Source organism: Alligator mississippiensis, chromosome 4 (assembly GCF_030867095.1).
Source record: "Alligator mississippiensis isolate rAllMis1 chromosome 4, rAllMis1, whole genome shotgun sequence".
In the NCBI taxonomy this organism is placed as follows: domain Eukaryota; kingdom Metazoa; phylum Chordata; order Crocodylia; family Alligatoridae; genus Alligator; species Alligator mississippiensis.
The window spans coordinates 214,275,319-214,289,647 of NC_081827.1; the positions used below are offsets into that span (position 1 = coordinate 214,275,319).

General features: G+C 41.3%; 1 protein-coding gene across 1 annotated transcript in view; it reads left to right on the plus strand.

Moving 5' to 3' along the window:
- Window positions 1–14,329, plus strand: part of LRP2 (LDL receptor related protein 2) — a 180,888-nt gene that overhangs the window by 90,324 nt on the left and 76,235 nt on the right. Inside the window, exons 34-39 of the mRNA XM_019480291.2 lie at window positions 2,017–2,194; window positions 3,984–4,197; window positions 7,234–7,473; window positions 9,362–9,550; window positions 11,044–11,964; window positions 12,535–12,700. Of these exons, the coding sequence (XP_019335836.1) occupies window positions 2,017–2,194; window positions 3,984–4,197; window positions 7,234–7,473; window positions 9,362–9,550; window positions 11,044–11,964; window positions 12,535–12,700 (1,908 nt within the window). The remainder of the gene's footprint in view (window positions 1–2,016; window positions 2,195–3,983; window positions 4,198–7,233; window positions 7,474–9,361; window positions 9,551–11,043; window positions 11,965–12,534; window positions 12,701–14,329) is intronic.

The following is a 14,329-nucleotide window of genomic DNA, read 5'->3' on the forward strand; positions in this document are numbered from 1 at the left end:
CCACTTGGAGAACCAAGGCATTGACTAAGGTCAGTGAGTTAGCAGAGTCTGAAGACAAAACTAGGCCAGGAAGAGCCAAGAGGTCAGTCTGAGAGCAGAGTCAAGGAGCAAGCCAAGTCTAGAAGTTGGGAGATCAAGCAGAGAATGGAATCAAGGATCAAGCTGGACAAAATGGCAAGATGGTCTTGGGTCAGGTTGAGCCCTGGTGCCTGGACACTTCCTGTTCTGGTTCAGGAATTTATATGTAGGAAGTGGAGGCTCATCTAAGCCAGGTCAGTTGCTCTGGTGACAGAAAGTAGTTGGAGGGTTAGGCCCTCCAGGAAGCTTCAGGGCAGCCTTGGCCAGTCTGGGTGACTAACTTCAAGTGACTAGTGGCAGACTGAGATCCCAGGCCATAGCCTGACAGGGAGAGGGGCTTCTGCATGGCACTGGCTCAGAGATCCCTTGGCTCATACTATGGCAGCTCATGCTGTGTGCGGTCCCTGGCTTCTTGGAAGTTGGACAGCCCTGTTTTAAACTATAGGCAGGGTCTCATGTACATGATGACATGAATGTGTAAATTGCTGCATAATTCCAGATTATATTTAAATTGTCCCATGCCAATGCTACAGAATTCAAATTTTCATTTTAAAAATTAAATTTCAAGATATTATATTTGCAAAGTATATCCTCCAACTGTTAACCCAGAGTACATTGATGCATACGCCCTCACTTAAAATTGGAAAAATGCATCATAGATTAAAATATTTTCACCAGTAGGGGACTGTGGACCAGCTGGTGACTTAGGCTAGAAACAGACATCACTAAATAAGGTGGACCAGTTGTGGCAAAACACATCGCCTGTTGTCCTGCATCAGGCAGCGACCCGATGTGGGATAGCAGGTGATGTGTTTCATTTGCCCAGAGATTCCCTAGATCCCTCACTTTTATGCACCTCCTTGCCATTTTAGCTCAAGGCGGCGTGGAAGCACAGGGTGGCCTCTACAGAGTCCTGTGCCAACCGTGTTTCATGTGGCACAGGACCATGTTTCATGTGGAGACACAAAATCATGCAGGTCTTGGCAAGGACACAGGGGCAGTATGGGGTGGTACAGGACCTGGGGAATTCCTGCTGCCCAATGTCAGGATCCATGCACACTGGGGGAAACCCTGCCAGGAAATTCCTTGAAAGTGCATCTGCAAGGGCAGAGTCTGGGCTGGCACTTTGGGGACTTCAGGGGCACATAAGATCTGTCTCCTGAAGACCCCAGAGTGCCAGCCCAGTGAGGCTGAAGAGTGTGGGCAACTGTAGGCTGTCTTCACTCTCCCACTTGGAGGAGAACAGATGTCAGTGGCAAAAATGCAAATTTGCCATTTAAATTCATATGACCACTATTGTGCCTGCAAATGATTGGAGAGTGCAGGAAACCCGAGGCTGTCTTCACTCTCCCACCTGAAGGCAAACAGATGTTGGCTGAAAAAATGCAAGATTGCTATTCAAATACATATGTCCACTGCTGTGCCTGCAGGGTCCTGTGCCAACCATGTTTCGTGTGGAGACACAAAATTATGCGTGTTTTGGCAAGGACACATGGACAGTGTGGGGTGGTGCAGGACCTGGGGAATTCTTGCTGCTGCCAAAAAGAAAGGCAAAATCTGTTTTTACCCTCAGAGATTCTTGTGTCTCTGTATAGGTGTTACATATAGCACTACAAAATGTAGCACTACCAACAAGTTTCTTTTTGAAAGAGATAACATTTTGTAGTGCTTTCACCATCTTTGTAGTGCTACAAACAGTCTGAACAGCTGTATGCCACCACTGTAGTACTGCAGACATAATGCCTGTCCATGGTCTTATTGACTTCTGGTACTCATGAAATCTTCACTGAAAAAATATGAAGAACAGGTTAGAAAATTTGTATTAGGGATGCCAAGTCCTACATCAGAGTTGAGGGAAGGGACTAGAGAATCTCTTAAGTTTCCTTCCATCCCTATATTTCTATGCTTATGGAATTGCTGTCATCACATGTGTTGCAGGAAGCTGTACTGGACAGATCAAGGTACAGACAGCGGAGTTCCAGCAAAAGTTGCCAGTGCAAACATGGATGGTTCAGCTATAAAAACTCTCTTCACTGGTAACCTTGACCATGTTGAGTTTATTACCATTGACATTAAGGAACAGAAATTGTACTGGGGTGTCACAAGCACTGGAGTGGTATGAATTTTTATATTGTTGCTTTGCTACCTTTACATCGATTTCAGCATGTCTTAACACATCTAAATAATTCAGTTGCTTTAAGTGAAACATGTGGCTAAAGGTGTCAGGACTGGGCCAAGTGTGACTGATACATATCATACATGGTTGTTTTATTGGATTGTATTTTGCTTTTTGAATGTCAGTGGATATAGACCCATAGGAGCCCTTTGTGCTTTTGTAAACCTCCCCATTCATTATATTGGCATATCATTTAAGTATGGGTAACATACAGAGTTCTTTGTATATCACAGTGCTTTATTTACTGCTTATATGGAAGATTTTTCTACTTATATCTACTCACATGTTCCGCAACAAACCTTTTCAAGTTCTTGTTTGTTGTTGCTGGTCAGGCCCTATTCAGAGTAATCCCTCAATGTGAGGGAAGAGCATATCTTTCTGATTCATATCCCTCATCAAGGTGGGTCCAGGATGGCATTCATTAGAACAGAGTTTCAACAGATGACATCAAAGCCTTCAAGAAAAAAGGTGTGACCTAACCAGAGAAGTGAACAGGTTTTAGAACTAGACTGTATTTCACTTATTGGGCATCTAAGTATTTAGGTGCCTCAGTACAATTCTATTTCAGCCGTTCAAGTTCCTGAAACTACTTTAATATAGGGGGGTGACAATCTAAGGCCCCCTGGGCCAGTTCCATCCTATGAAGAGGTCTGACATGGCCAGAGAAGGCCCAGGCAGCACGATGATCAGAGAGAAAGCAGCTGTGCTGAGCCATCTGTCTCCTCCACAACATGCTCCTGAGCAGCCCCCCGCTGCTGCTCTGTGTGCCCCTGTTTACCTCCATTGCAGAGGGACCAGGTATCGGCAGCAAGGGAAGCATAAGCAGCTTGAGCTTCCTGGGGAGCAAAGATTTGCAGCCAACTGGAAAATGTTGCCAACCCCTGCATTAATGCATCTGCTTTTGTAAAACATCTTAAACTGACTATTGAGTCTCAAAAAATACTAGGGATGAAGATGATGACAGCTCACTGCCTGTTATATTCAGTTTTTCAGGGAATCCAGCAGAGTAGAATAGTACCGTAAGTTCCCTTACTACCCTAAAATGTGGCATAGAATCTGGTCTTTGGCATACACAATTAGGAGATAGTGGTGTCTGCTTAAAAAAATAAAGCAACTGAAAATACCAGCATGTGGCTAAGCATAATATTTTTGGTAACTGCTGTTATACAAACTCACTATGCTCTTTTCTTTAGAGTAGCTTTAATTTTAGATGGTCATTAAGGCTGCTGACAGACATTAAAAAAAAAAAGCTGTGCCTTACCAGAAGAAGCAGTGCATTAGTTCGATCCAGCTCCACAGCATCTGTGTAGGTTGGGCTCTTCAGCAGGGCTTTTTGACGCTTTTATTTAAAGCTGATTCAATCAGCTTTAGATAAAAGTGAAAAAAAAAAAACCCCACTAAAGTGCCCAGTCTATGCAGATGTTGGGTCAGCTGGGTCCAACTAATGCAAAGCCTCTTTTGGGCATGCTCTGCATGTGCCAAGTTTAAAGTAAAGCACTGGGTTTGGTTTTTTTTCTTTGGGGTGGGGGTGTTTTTTCTTAACATTGTAAGCAGCCTAACTGTCTTGGAAAAAAAAGAAGCATTTTGTTAGATCTTAACAGAAAGACAGAAAAAAATATTTAAAAAAGTTGATCCTGAAACCATTAGAAAATACATAACATTCCTGTGTACATGGGGAGTTTATCAACATATATGATATTCTAATGACCTACCTAATCTAATCTCCTAGATTGAAAGAGGCAATGTGGATGGTACAAATCGAGTGACCCTGGTTCTTCATCTGTCTCACCCATGGGGAATTGCTGTTTATGGTTCCTTTCTGTATTATACTGATCGAGATTATGAAGTCATTGAGCGGGTGGACAAGTCTACTGGAGCAAACAAAGTTGTGTTGAGAGATAATGTTCCAAGACTTAAGTGCCTACGAGTGTATTATAGAGACAGTGAGTATGCTTAGTTTGTCTACCCACCGCCATACCACACAGCACATTTGGATGCCTGAGAGAGAGATTTTGAGTGTGGTGCTTGGTGCACCACTGACTGCTATAGGCTTCATTGCTTGATTTTTGGGAATTGGCATGTGGAGCAGGAGTTTGTGAGGCATACTTCACAGTGTTGCTTCTGTGCATGATGACATGGAGGTGGTAGATAGTGTATACATGCCCAAAGAGATAGAGTCAAGAAATCTTGAACAATCTACTATCCTTCAAGGCAGAATATTAAATATTATTAAATATTATAGGGTGCGTCTACACCTTGCTGTATGGCGATGTTGCTACAGTGTTGTGGTTTAGTACTTCCCTGTGGAAGTACTAAAACACAGCACAGTACGGGTGGTTACTGTACTGTGCATATAGTGCACAGTTAGATTTTGCCGCTATGTCACCGTAGCAGCACATGATAACCGGGGAGCGTGCTGCTAGTGACATAGCTGGCAATTACATGTAGACCCATGTGATTGCTATGTTGCTGTAGTGCACTGTATGGCGACGTAATGCATCGCTATGTCGCCATAGGGTGACGTGTATCCACACCCATTATATATAAAATTATTAAATATGATTATTGTCAGCTAGACAGCAAGACAAAAAAACACAAAAAAGGCATTTTAGCCAGCTATTGGATTGGATTTCTGTGTGTGCACTGCCATATCATGCAGGTGTATGAAAGAACCTCTCAGCTTTTTGGTACTTGTCTGTGTTTCTGGAACAAATAGGTCCATTTTTCAAATAATCCTATAGTCCTTGTGTAAATATCTCTTTTTAAGTGTTTCAAGATTGGTTTTGGACGCTGGAGTAAATGATAGTGTTTGTCCTTGTTGGCCTTAAAATATATGGATGTTCAGGGTTGTCACATGATTTTTACTTTGGCATGATTTCTAAAAAAGAAGTATGGCAATAATGCACCTAATTTAACTTTTATTACCCTGTACCAACATCATCTATATTGTTTTCTGTGGAAAGAGGGATTTTTGGCTGATTGTAGAGAGATTTTTTGTCCTCAGATCTGAATTCTGAACTTCCATAACATTCAAGAATGTTATAAACTGAAGTTTTTTTTAGCTAATTTCTGGCAGGTTTACTAGTTTCTGTACATGGAAGATCTCACGTTCATCAGGGAACTAAGTAATTTCCTGGGAATACCTTTTAACTTGTACAGCATAGGGTTAGGAAGGACCTCCTGGGTCACTGAGTCTAGTCCTTTGTAGGAAACAATCATGCCTTCTAACCCACTTTATAAAATGATCCAAATCCATCTTCTAACTAGTTAGGTTTCCTATCCCCATCACTCCCACAGCTGAACACTATCGCTGAACCTTGTTTCTTTTATAATTGGAAACCTTGTTCTAAATTTATTCTTGGCCAGATTACAAAAACTTGTTCTTTTGCTAACTTTGCATAAATGGCTCTTCTCATTCCCCAGTGTTTACCTTCCCTTCATTAAATATTTATAGAAAGCAGTCCTCTCCCCTCAGACTTTGTTTTGTAAAGTTGAAAATGTCTATCCATGCAGGGTCTCCATCTCCCTGTTGCTTCTAGTTACTCTTCTCTGTACCCATTCTAGTTTGAATGAACCATTTTTGAAAATGGCTGACCAGTTCCAATATAGTATTCCATATGAGCTCTTACCCAAAGGCCTTGTACAATGGCATTAATATTTACCAATCTCTACTCAAAGCACTTTGCAAGATAAATCCTAGAATCCCATTTACCTTTTTCATGGCTGCCTCTCACTGATGGTTTATCACCTTCCTGTAGTTGACTAATATATCTATACCTGTTTCCTCCTCCTGTTTCCATTGGATGAGGCCTCATCTCATTGACTAACAATAGAACATCTTGTCATTATTCCTTCCTTCCCCCGATTACATGACATTGCACTTTGCACTATTGAATTTCAGCCCTTTTCTATTTCTCCTGTCCTCATAGTAATTTGAGTTCTCCTTTTGTGATCCCCTTGTGTACTAATGATTCCTTCCACATTTATGTCATCAGTAAATTTCAGTACTTTCATTACTCTATTTTTGTTCCAAAATATTTTATGAAATGCTAAATCATGGATATTAAATAAGGTTGGTCCTAAGACCAGTCTTTGAGGGTCTCTGCTGATAACCTCTCTCCAGTCTGATAATTTTCCTTTGCTCATTGTTTCTCCACTTCACTTAGTTACTTACTCACCTTCTTGCACTAATCCTCATTGTTTCTAGTTTCACTAATGATTTCCCAGTGATACCAGAGCAAACTGCACTCCAGACAGAATATACCTAGTACATTTCCCTTGTCTACAAATCAATTATCTTATCAAAGGAATGGATTGTATTAGTCTGCCCTGGTCTGCTGGTGCTAGATGCTGTTGCATTTATTCCTATTTTACTTTTAGCTCTATGTCTTTATTCTTTCTTTCAAAATTTGTTCTACAGTTTTGTATAATACCAACATCAGGCTAATGGGCCTGTAGTTTCACAGCTCACTTTTGCTATCCCTCCTGTCTTAAATATAGTTTCCACATTTGCTACTCTCCACAAGAACACAAAGTACATGAATACTTGTAAAACAAATTCATTTTTTTATTTGAAGTGATGTTTGGTGAAGATCAGCTAAGGTACCTACTATCTTTAGTAATTAGTTGTGTGGTTATCCAATTAGAGTTTTTTGTCATCCCTTTTTTTAGTGTAGTATTACATTAAATGTTAACCGAATAACACACACTGGAATTTCAGTACGTGGTATTAGTTAACTCATACACAAATTTCGAGTAGTACTTCCTCCTGAGATCTGTTAAAATCTAGATGAGAAGAGCCCAGCAGATTATATGGCTATCAGCATTTATTTCCTTATTTTTGCTACCTGTTTATCATTATTGGGCACTTTCCCTAAAAGCTTGTGGCATGTATACACATTTTATTTTGTATCTTTGAGAGATTGCAATGAATAGTTACATTACACTGATTTTATACATAGCTGTATCTTTTGCTACAGATTCTGCTGGTTCTTCAAATGGGTGCAGTAACAATATTGGAGTTTGTCAGCAACTTTGCTTACCTGTACCTGGTGGACAATTCTCTTGTGCTTGCGCCACTGGTTTCCAGCTAAATCCTGATAACAGGACCTGTTCCCCATATAGTTCCTTCGTAGTTGTTTCCATGCTGTCTGCAATTAAAGGATTTAGTTTAGAGACATCTGATCACTCAGAAGCCATGGTACCACTGGCAGGAAGAGGTATGTGAAGATTATAGTAGAAGAACAAAATATTTTTACATCTAATGTTGGTATTCTTTCCCTGTTAAAGATTTGTAAAGTTTTTCTGATTACCTAGCTAACGTGTGGGCTAAGTACAGCCATTCAGAAAGCCCGAGGTGGGATTGATCAAACCTATGTGGATTTCTTTAAGTGGCATAGGTTAGATTGGGAGTGAACAGAACACACATTCACCATTTGGTGGCAGGGGCATACATGTCTGTACTGGCTGAAGCCAGGAGGTTGGGTGTGCTCCTACATGCCTCCCAGCATGCCCTGTGGTCTCCCTGGGCTACTGGAGAATGCTAAGAGCACCAGAACACCTGAGCTCCTGCTGATTGGATGCCAGGCACAGGTGAGCACACCTCTAACCCCCTGCTACGACACCACGGACCCTTCCCCGCACTCAGTGCTACACTTCTAGGAGAGGCTCAGAGCAGGTCACCATGGTACACATGGCAGCCCAGCTGCTGGTGGTGAGGATGAGGGGAGGTACTCCACTGAAGGAAGGATCCTGTGGCAGCAGGATGCGCACAACAGCCCAGGACATCCGTGCTGGGTAGCAGGGGAAGGGAGGCTCCCTGGCCAGCTGCTGCTCAGGCCAGAGCTCCAAGGGGCCTGATCCTTCCCTCAGTAGAGCCCTGCTTTCCCTGCCACCCAGCATGAGCCTCCCAGGCTATCAGGCATGTCCTGCCACAGGCTGCCAGTGGTGTCAGATCTCCAAGGGGCAAAATCCTTTCTTCTGTGGAATGTCCCCACCACTGCTGCCACTGGCCAGGATGCCAGGATCACACTGCAGCCACCATAAACCACCCTTTCTCCCAGTAGTAGCTGAGTATGTTTTAAGGCATTTCACCAGTAAAATGCAAATGCAGTTTGTCTGCAAATACTCAGATGAATACATATTGCTTCTTGCTTACTAACATTTGAACATATTATACGATATAGAAATCAGTGTAAGTATTAGAATACATTATGAATCAGTTATCTTCATTTTCTACTCACAGCTGGCTGGAGGCAGGGCTGGGGAGAGGGGCTTTGCTGGCCCAGCTCTGGGAAAGGTGCGGGGTGGGAGCTTGGCTGGAGCAGCTGACTGTGTGGTGAATGCTAGTGCAGCTCCCACCAAGCGGGGGGTGGAGGGGGCATGTTGGAACAGGGACTTCAAAGGTGCCTGGGATGCCAGCGGACAGCAACCTAATTTGAATCAATAGGGGATCTGGTTCGATGCCCTGGTTTAACCTAAATCAATTAAGTTTGAGTGCACATTGAGTGTACTATTTTAGACCAGGTTCTACCATTTTTAAACTAGTTTATATGCTCCAAACTTCTGTTCTATTATGGGTATAGACTGGTTTTCAATCATTTATACCAGTAAAGTGTAATGTGTGTACCTGGCCATGGTGTATTTAATAGCATAAGAGCAATATGCTAAATAATAATATAACCCAGCCTTTGTGTCACTCATGTAATGAATATATACAATTTAATGGCATTTACACGCCACATAAAAGACTAAATTTTCTGAAGAGATCAGTTTTCTATTTTCCAGTTGCAGTTTTTGAGCTGTATTTTAGCACACTATGATAGACTTTATTAATTTAAGATTCTGATACACTATTTTAAATGCTGCCCAATGAAGCCATGACACATGTCATACTATGTATATTATTAGGGAATCCAGTTATATTGCCTTATCTGACTACTTACAGACTTTTTTTTCAGAAAATTTCCATTGCAGTATACATTGATGACAAATGTTATGCCACAGAAATGTAAATGAATGTGACATTTGCAAATCATACAGAAAACAACTTTTAAATATAAAATATTTATATGAAAAAGAATTAATCACTTTTTTAAAATGTTTCAGGACGAAATGCACTTCATGTGGATGTTCACATGCCTTCTGGTTTCATTTACTGGTGTGACTTCAGCAGCACTGTTTCTTCTCAGAATGCAATACGTAAAATCAAACCTGATGGTTCTTATTATAGAAATGTTATTACAAATGGGATAGGGCGAAATGGAGTCCGTGGAATTGCAATTGATTGGGTAGCAGGTAAGTGGAACTGCTGATTTTAGTCTTTTTAGATCTTGTAGAAATCTTCAGATTAATTCATGGGGTGTGTGTGTGTGTGTGTGTGTGTGTGTGTGTGTGTGTGTGTGTGTGTGTGTGTGTGTGTGTGTGTAGTGGGGGGGTACATTCCACAGGAGGAAGGATTTTGCTGCCAGCAGGGGGTGTAAACACACACACACACACACACACACGCATGCACACACACACATGCACACACACACACACACACACTATATATATACACTAACAGACTACAACAGGAAATCATAAGCATTTTCCTAATGCAGAGTAATTTTAAAAGAAGAGAAATAATTGAGAAACTCTTTGAGTTAATATAAGCACAGAATCTCACTACCCACCTACTTCTGAAGTGTCTAGATATGAAGCATTAAACAAAGCAAATGAGCTCGGTCTTTTCTTGTCATCTAAGGATTTTCTTAATTTTTTTCTCTTCCTTTCTTTTTCTTTGTATTCTTGGGTACCATTTATTTATATCAGTGTACCTATTACAAGCCAAGAAATGTATTATACAGAAAAGACTAAGATTAGCACATTGTTTAATAACATTGTTGATAAAAAAGTATCTTACTCTGCCTTCAAACAGTTGTATAGAAATCCAACTGATTCCATTGAGAAGTGAGTGGACAAAGCTGAGAAAAGAATTTGGCCTTTATTTTGGAGTTACATTTCCTCATTCATTAATCAAGCAGCAAGTTACAATTGGTACAAATGCCGACTTTTTAGAATGTGTTCTTTCATTTAACACTGAATGTGTGACCATTATCCAGCATATGCTTCTTGGTTTTTTTACTCTAGCAATTTTTTTTCTGTTGACTAATCTTCTTAACTTAACTATCTTAGAACTCATGTTATCTAAACCTTGTATGTTCACATTGATATGAACATTGATTCAGTTACTGTTTACAGTAGTGAACCATAATATTGATTTAATTTATTTGTGAATTCCTAATGCAATATTGCAGAGGGAAGGCAACAGTGTGGGAGACCAAGCTTAGTCAATACTGTGAGAGAGATTTAACTCACTAGTATTAAGTATTTTAAGATGAAATTTAAGGGGGAAATGGTTGTTGATTTGAAATAATGAAATGAAACAAGGCCTTTGGCAGCATGAATAATCAGTATTATATTGTACCATGATATAATATTTCCATTAGACACACAAATAGTCCAAAGGTTGCCCTCAATTAGATGCGTGTAACTCCATGCAAGTTAGTGAGGATACAAGGATGAGTCAAGAATTTGAATCGTGTCATTATGTGGGGCTGTTCTATTTAACTCCTCAGAATGAGCATCTCTTTTTAAAGTCTTTTTCTGAAGAGGCAAATACCCTAATTTATGAATTCCTAGGATCTTTGCTCACCGTCATTTTGTGATTCAGTATTTGGAGGTATCAGATGGTATTTCTCAGGATTCGAATTAAACTGTACATTAACTTCTCCTTTTTTTTTAATCAGGCAATCTTTATTTTACAAATGCTTTCCTGACAGAAACTTTTGTAGAAGTTTTGCGTTTAAACACTACTTATCGTCGTGTTCTTCTTAAAACCAGAGTGGATATGCCAAGGCATATTGTAGTCGACCCAAAAAACAGATACCTCTTCTGGGCAGATTATGGACAGAATCCAAAGATTGAACGTGCATTACTTGACTGTACCAACAGAACGGTGCTTGTATCTGAGGGCATTGTCACACCTCGTGGCTTGGCAGTAGATCACAGCAATGGCTATGTTTATTGGGTTGATGATTCATTAGACATGATTGCAAGAATTCAGCCAGAAGGAGGTGACACTGAAATTGTGCGCTATGGTAGTCGTTACCCAACTCCATATGGCATCACAATTTTTGAAAACTCTATGATCTGGGTGGATAGGAACCTGAAAAGAGTCTTCCGAGCCAGCAAAGAGCCAGGCAACTCAGAACAGCCGACAGTTATACGTGACAACATTAATTGGTTAAGGGATGTTACCATTTATAACAACCATTTTCAATCACAGTCACCTGTTGATGTCAACAACAATCCTTGTTTGGGGAACAATGGAGGTTGTTCTCATCTGTGTTTTGCACTGCCTGATCTGCAGACATCCAAATGTGGTTGTGCCTTTGGCACTCTAGGAAGTGATGGCAAGAGTTGTTCCATTTCAACAGATAATTACTTGATCTTTGCTGCTGAGAATGCCCTTAGAAGCATACACTTAAATCCTGAAAATCACAGCCCTCCATTTCGCCCACTGAATGTGTTAAGAACTGCAGTAGCCCTGGACTATGACAGCACTAACAATCGAATATATTTTACCCAAAGTTCTCCAGCAGGAACAGGGAGAATCAGTTACGTCAGTATTTTTTCAGGAACTGGAACTCCCACTGTAATTGCTTCAGGTAAGTGCTGTTAAGCATAATCCAAATTAACTGGATATTAACAAAACAAAATTATAGTACCTGTCTGCTAGTTAAGTGATCATAATATGTTTATACTAATGATCAAGTTAGACCATTTAGTTAATATATGATATTAAAAGCTTCTGCTGATATTTTGCTTAACTTTTTCCTTTTCTTGAGTTCTTATTACGTCTTTATCAGTATTCAGGCTCAAATATGAAAGCATAAGACTAGTTGATGTTTATTTCCAGTAACACTATGCAAATATATAGAAAAGCAGGCTGCCTGCCTCTGTAAAAAAGACAAATTAGATGGAACAGGGGATGGGACATGGATAGAATATACAAGGCAAGTGGTTGGGATGCTAGTTGGCCACATCTTGGTAATACAGGTCCTTAGATTTTAACTTGGGCAAATTTCTGTTGATGCCACTGGTGCCTGATCTGAATGAATGCCTCTGTACTTGTTCTATTATGAAAGGGGGTTGATTTGAAGAAAAGTATCATCTTTGTTTCAGAAAGTTATAATGAAGAGATCCTTCTCTCTTTTGTGTTTGCATGCATGCCTAAGATTTGGGAACTCCAGATGGCATAGCCTTTGACTGGATCAATAACAGGGTTTATTACAGTGACTTTCTAAACCAGACTATCAGCTCAATGGCTGTGGATGGATCCAACCGTACAGTGATTGCCCGTGTTCCACGACCTAGAGCCATCGTGTTAGATCCTTGCAGGGGGTATGTGTTGATATTCATGCAGCAGAGTTTTCATTATAGTGATATTATTAACTCTAAGAGGAGCCAGTGACATTGTCTGTGGTTAAAACTGCCTAACACTTTCCATTTTAAGATAAGGAGTGTCTATACACATGCTTTGACACGTTCTAATTATGATGTGTCAGAGTAGACTTGATTATTCGAGTCCGATGGAGAATTCTAAGTAGAACACTCCAGAGTGCTGCAGCATCATGTGTATTCAATATAGTGGCAGGGGCACTTTAACTAAACAAACTTTAGTTAAAATGCCCCCTGTGGGAGCGAAAAACCCCAGAGAGAGGTGACCTGCAGAAGGAAGCCCCCTGAGGGACTCTAGGACAGTGAGGGAAGCCGGGACCAGAGCCCCTCACTGGCTAAGAAGATCCCCCCACCTACCTCCAGTGGCAGCAGTGGTGACCCTGGTACATAAGTTCCTACTCACTCCTCATTGGCAGGCATGCAGGAACCGCCAGCGTAACTGGAAGTCTGGTGATGGCAGAGCCAGTGGTCAACCGCCACGGCAAGGAGCTGGGATGGGGAGCAGCACAGCAGAGGAAACATGATCTGTGGCTCCAGCACAGAGGAGCCACATAGAGCCCAGCCCTGGGAGCTCAGCAAAACCTGGGACCCTGACAGCCCAAAGGCAGGAAGAAGCTACAGGAGCAGTGAGGGCTGAGGAGCGCTCCAGGAGCAGGGCCAGAGGAGCCACGCCAGGTCCTCTCCTCATAGTAGTGGTAACACATGGCTACAGTAGGAGCAGACCTTTGCCAAGGGATGCATGTGTGATGCCTATGGACTTCTTTCTCTTTCATTTTCTTTTTGTATGTGTATGAACTCTAGTTGATAGTAGGGATATTGCTGGGAGAGTATACTGAACTGAGTAACTGAAACCCAGATGACTGCAAGGGCGGATTAAGGCGCACTTTATTTAAAGGACCAGATGGTCTGAGTTGTCTCTAATTTTCTGGCAACAGCATGAGCCCAGGGCATGATTTGATTTAAACCCTTTATTTAACATAAAATGGAAGTCTGATGTCCAAGATGGCAATTGGAGCTGTCAGCTCCGTAATTGTATGAATGCATCAGAAATTCTAATCCAGATGGCATGTGGAAGGGGCTCAAGGGGAGGTGGAGCCCTGATCTTCACCCTTGTGCAGGGTATACTACAGCCAAAACAAGATGTAAGCCTTGCCAAAATCCAGGCTGTCCAGACCAAAGAGCCTGCTTCCCCAGCGGGGAGGCGCATAGCATCTGGCACAGCCCATACCGGCGACATCACTTACACCCCTGCAGCCATTTTGAAACATGAGATGCTGAATACACATAACACTGCAGCATTTTAATTAGCGCAGCTGTCTGGGAAGTGTTCCAATTAACACCCCCCCCCTCCCCCCGAGCACATGTATAGACACTCATAGGTTTCAGTTGTTTATAAATGTCAGGGCTGAAATTTTCCATGGTGTCTCAGGCTGTTTTGGAGGGAAAATTTTGACTGAAACAGTTCAACTATTTCTGAGAACATGGTTAAAGAAAACAATGAAAATAATCTCCTGGTTAAAAATTGTACACTTCTTTGCACTTGAAAGCATTTGAAATGCACCTCTTCATTTG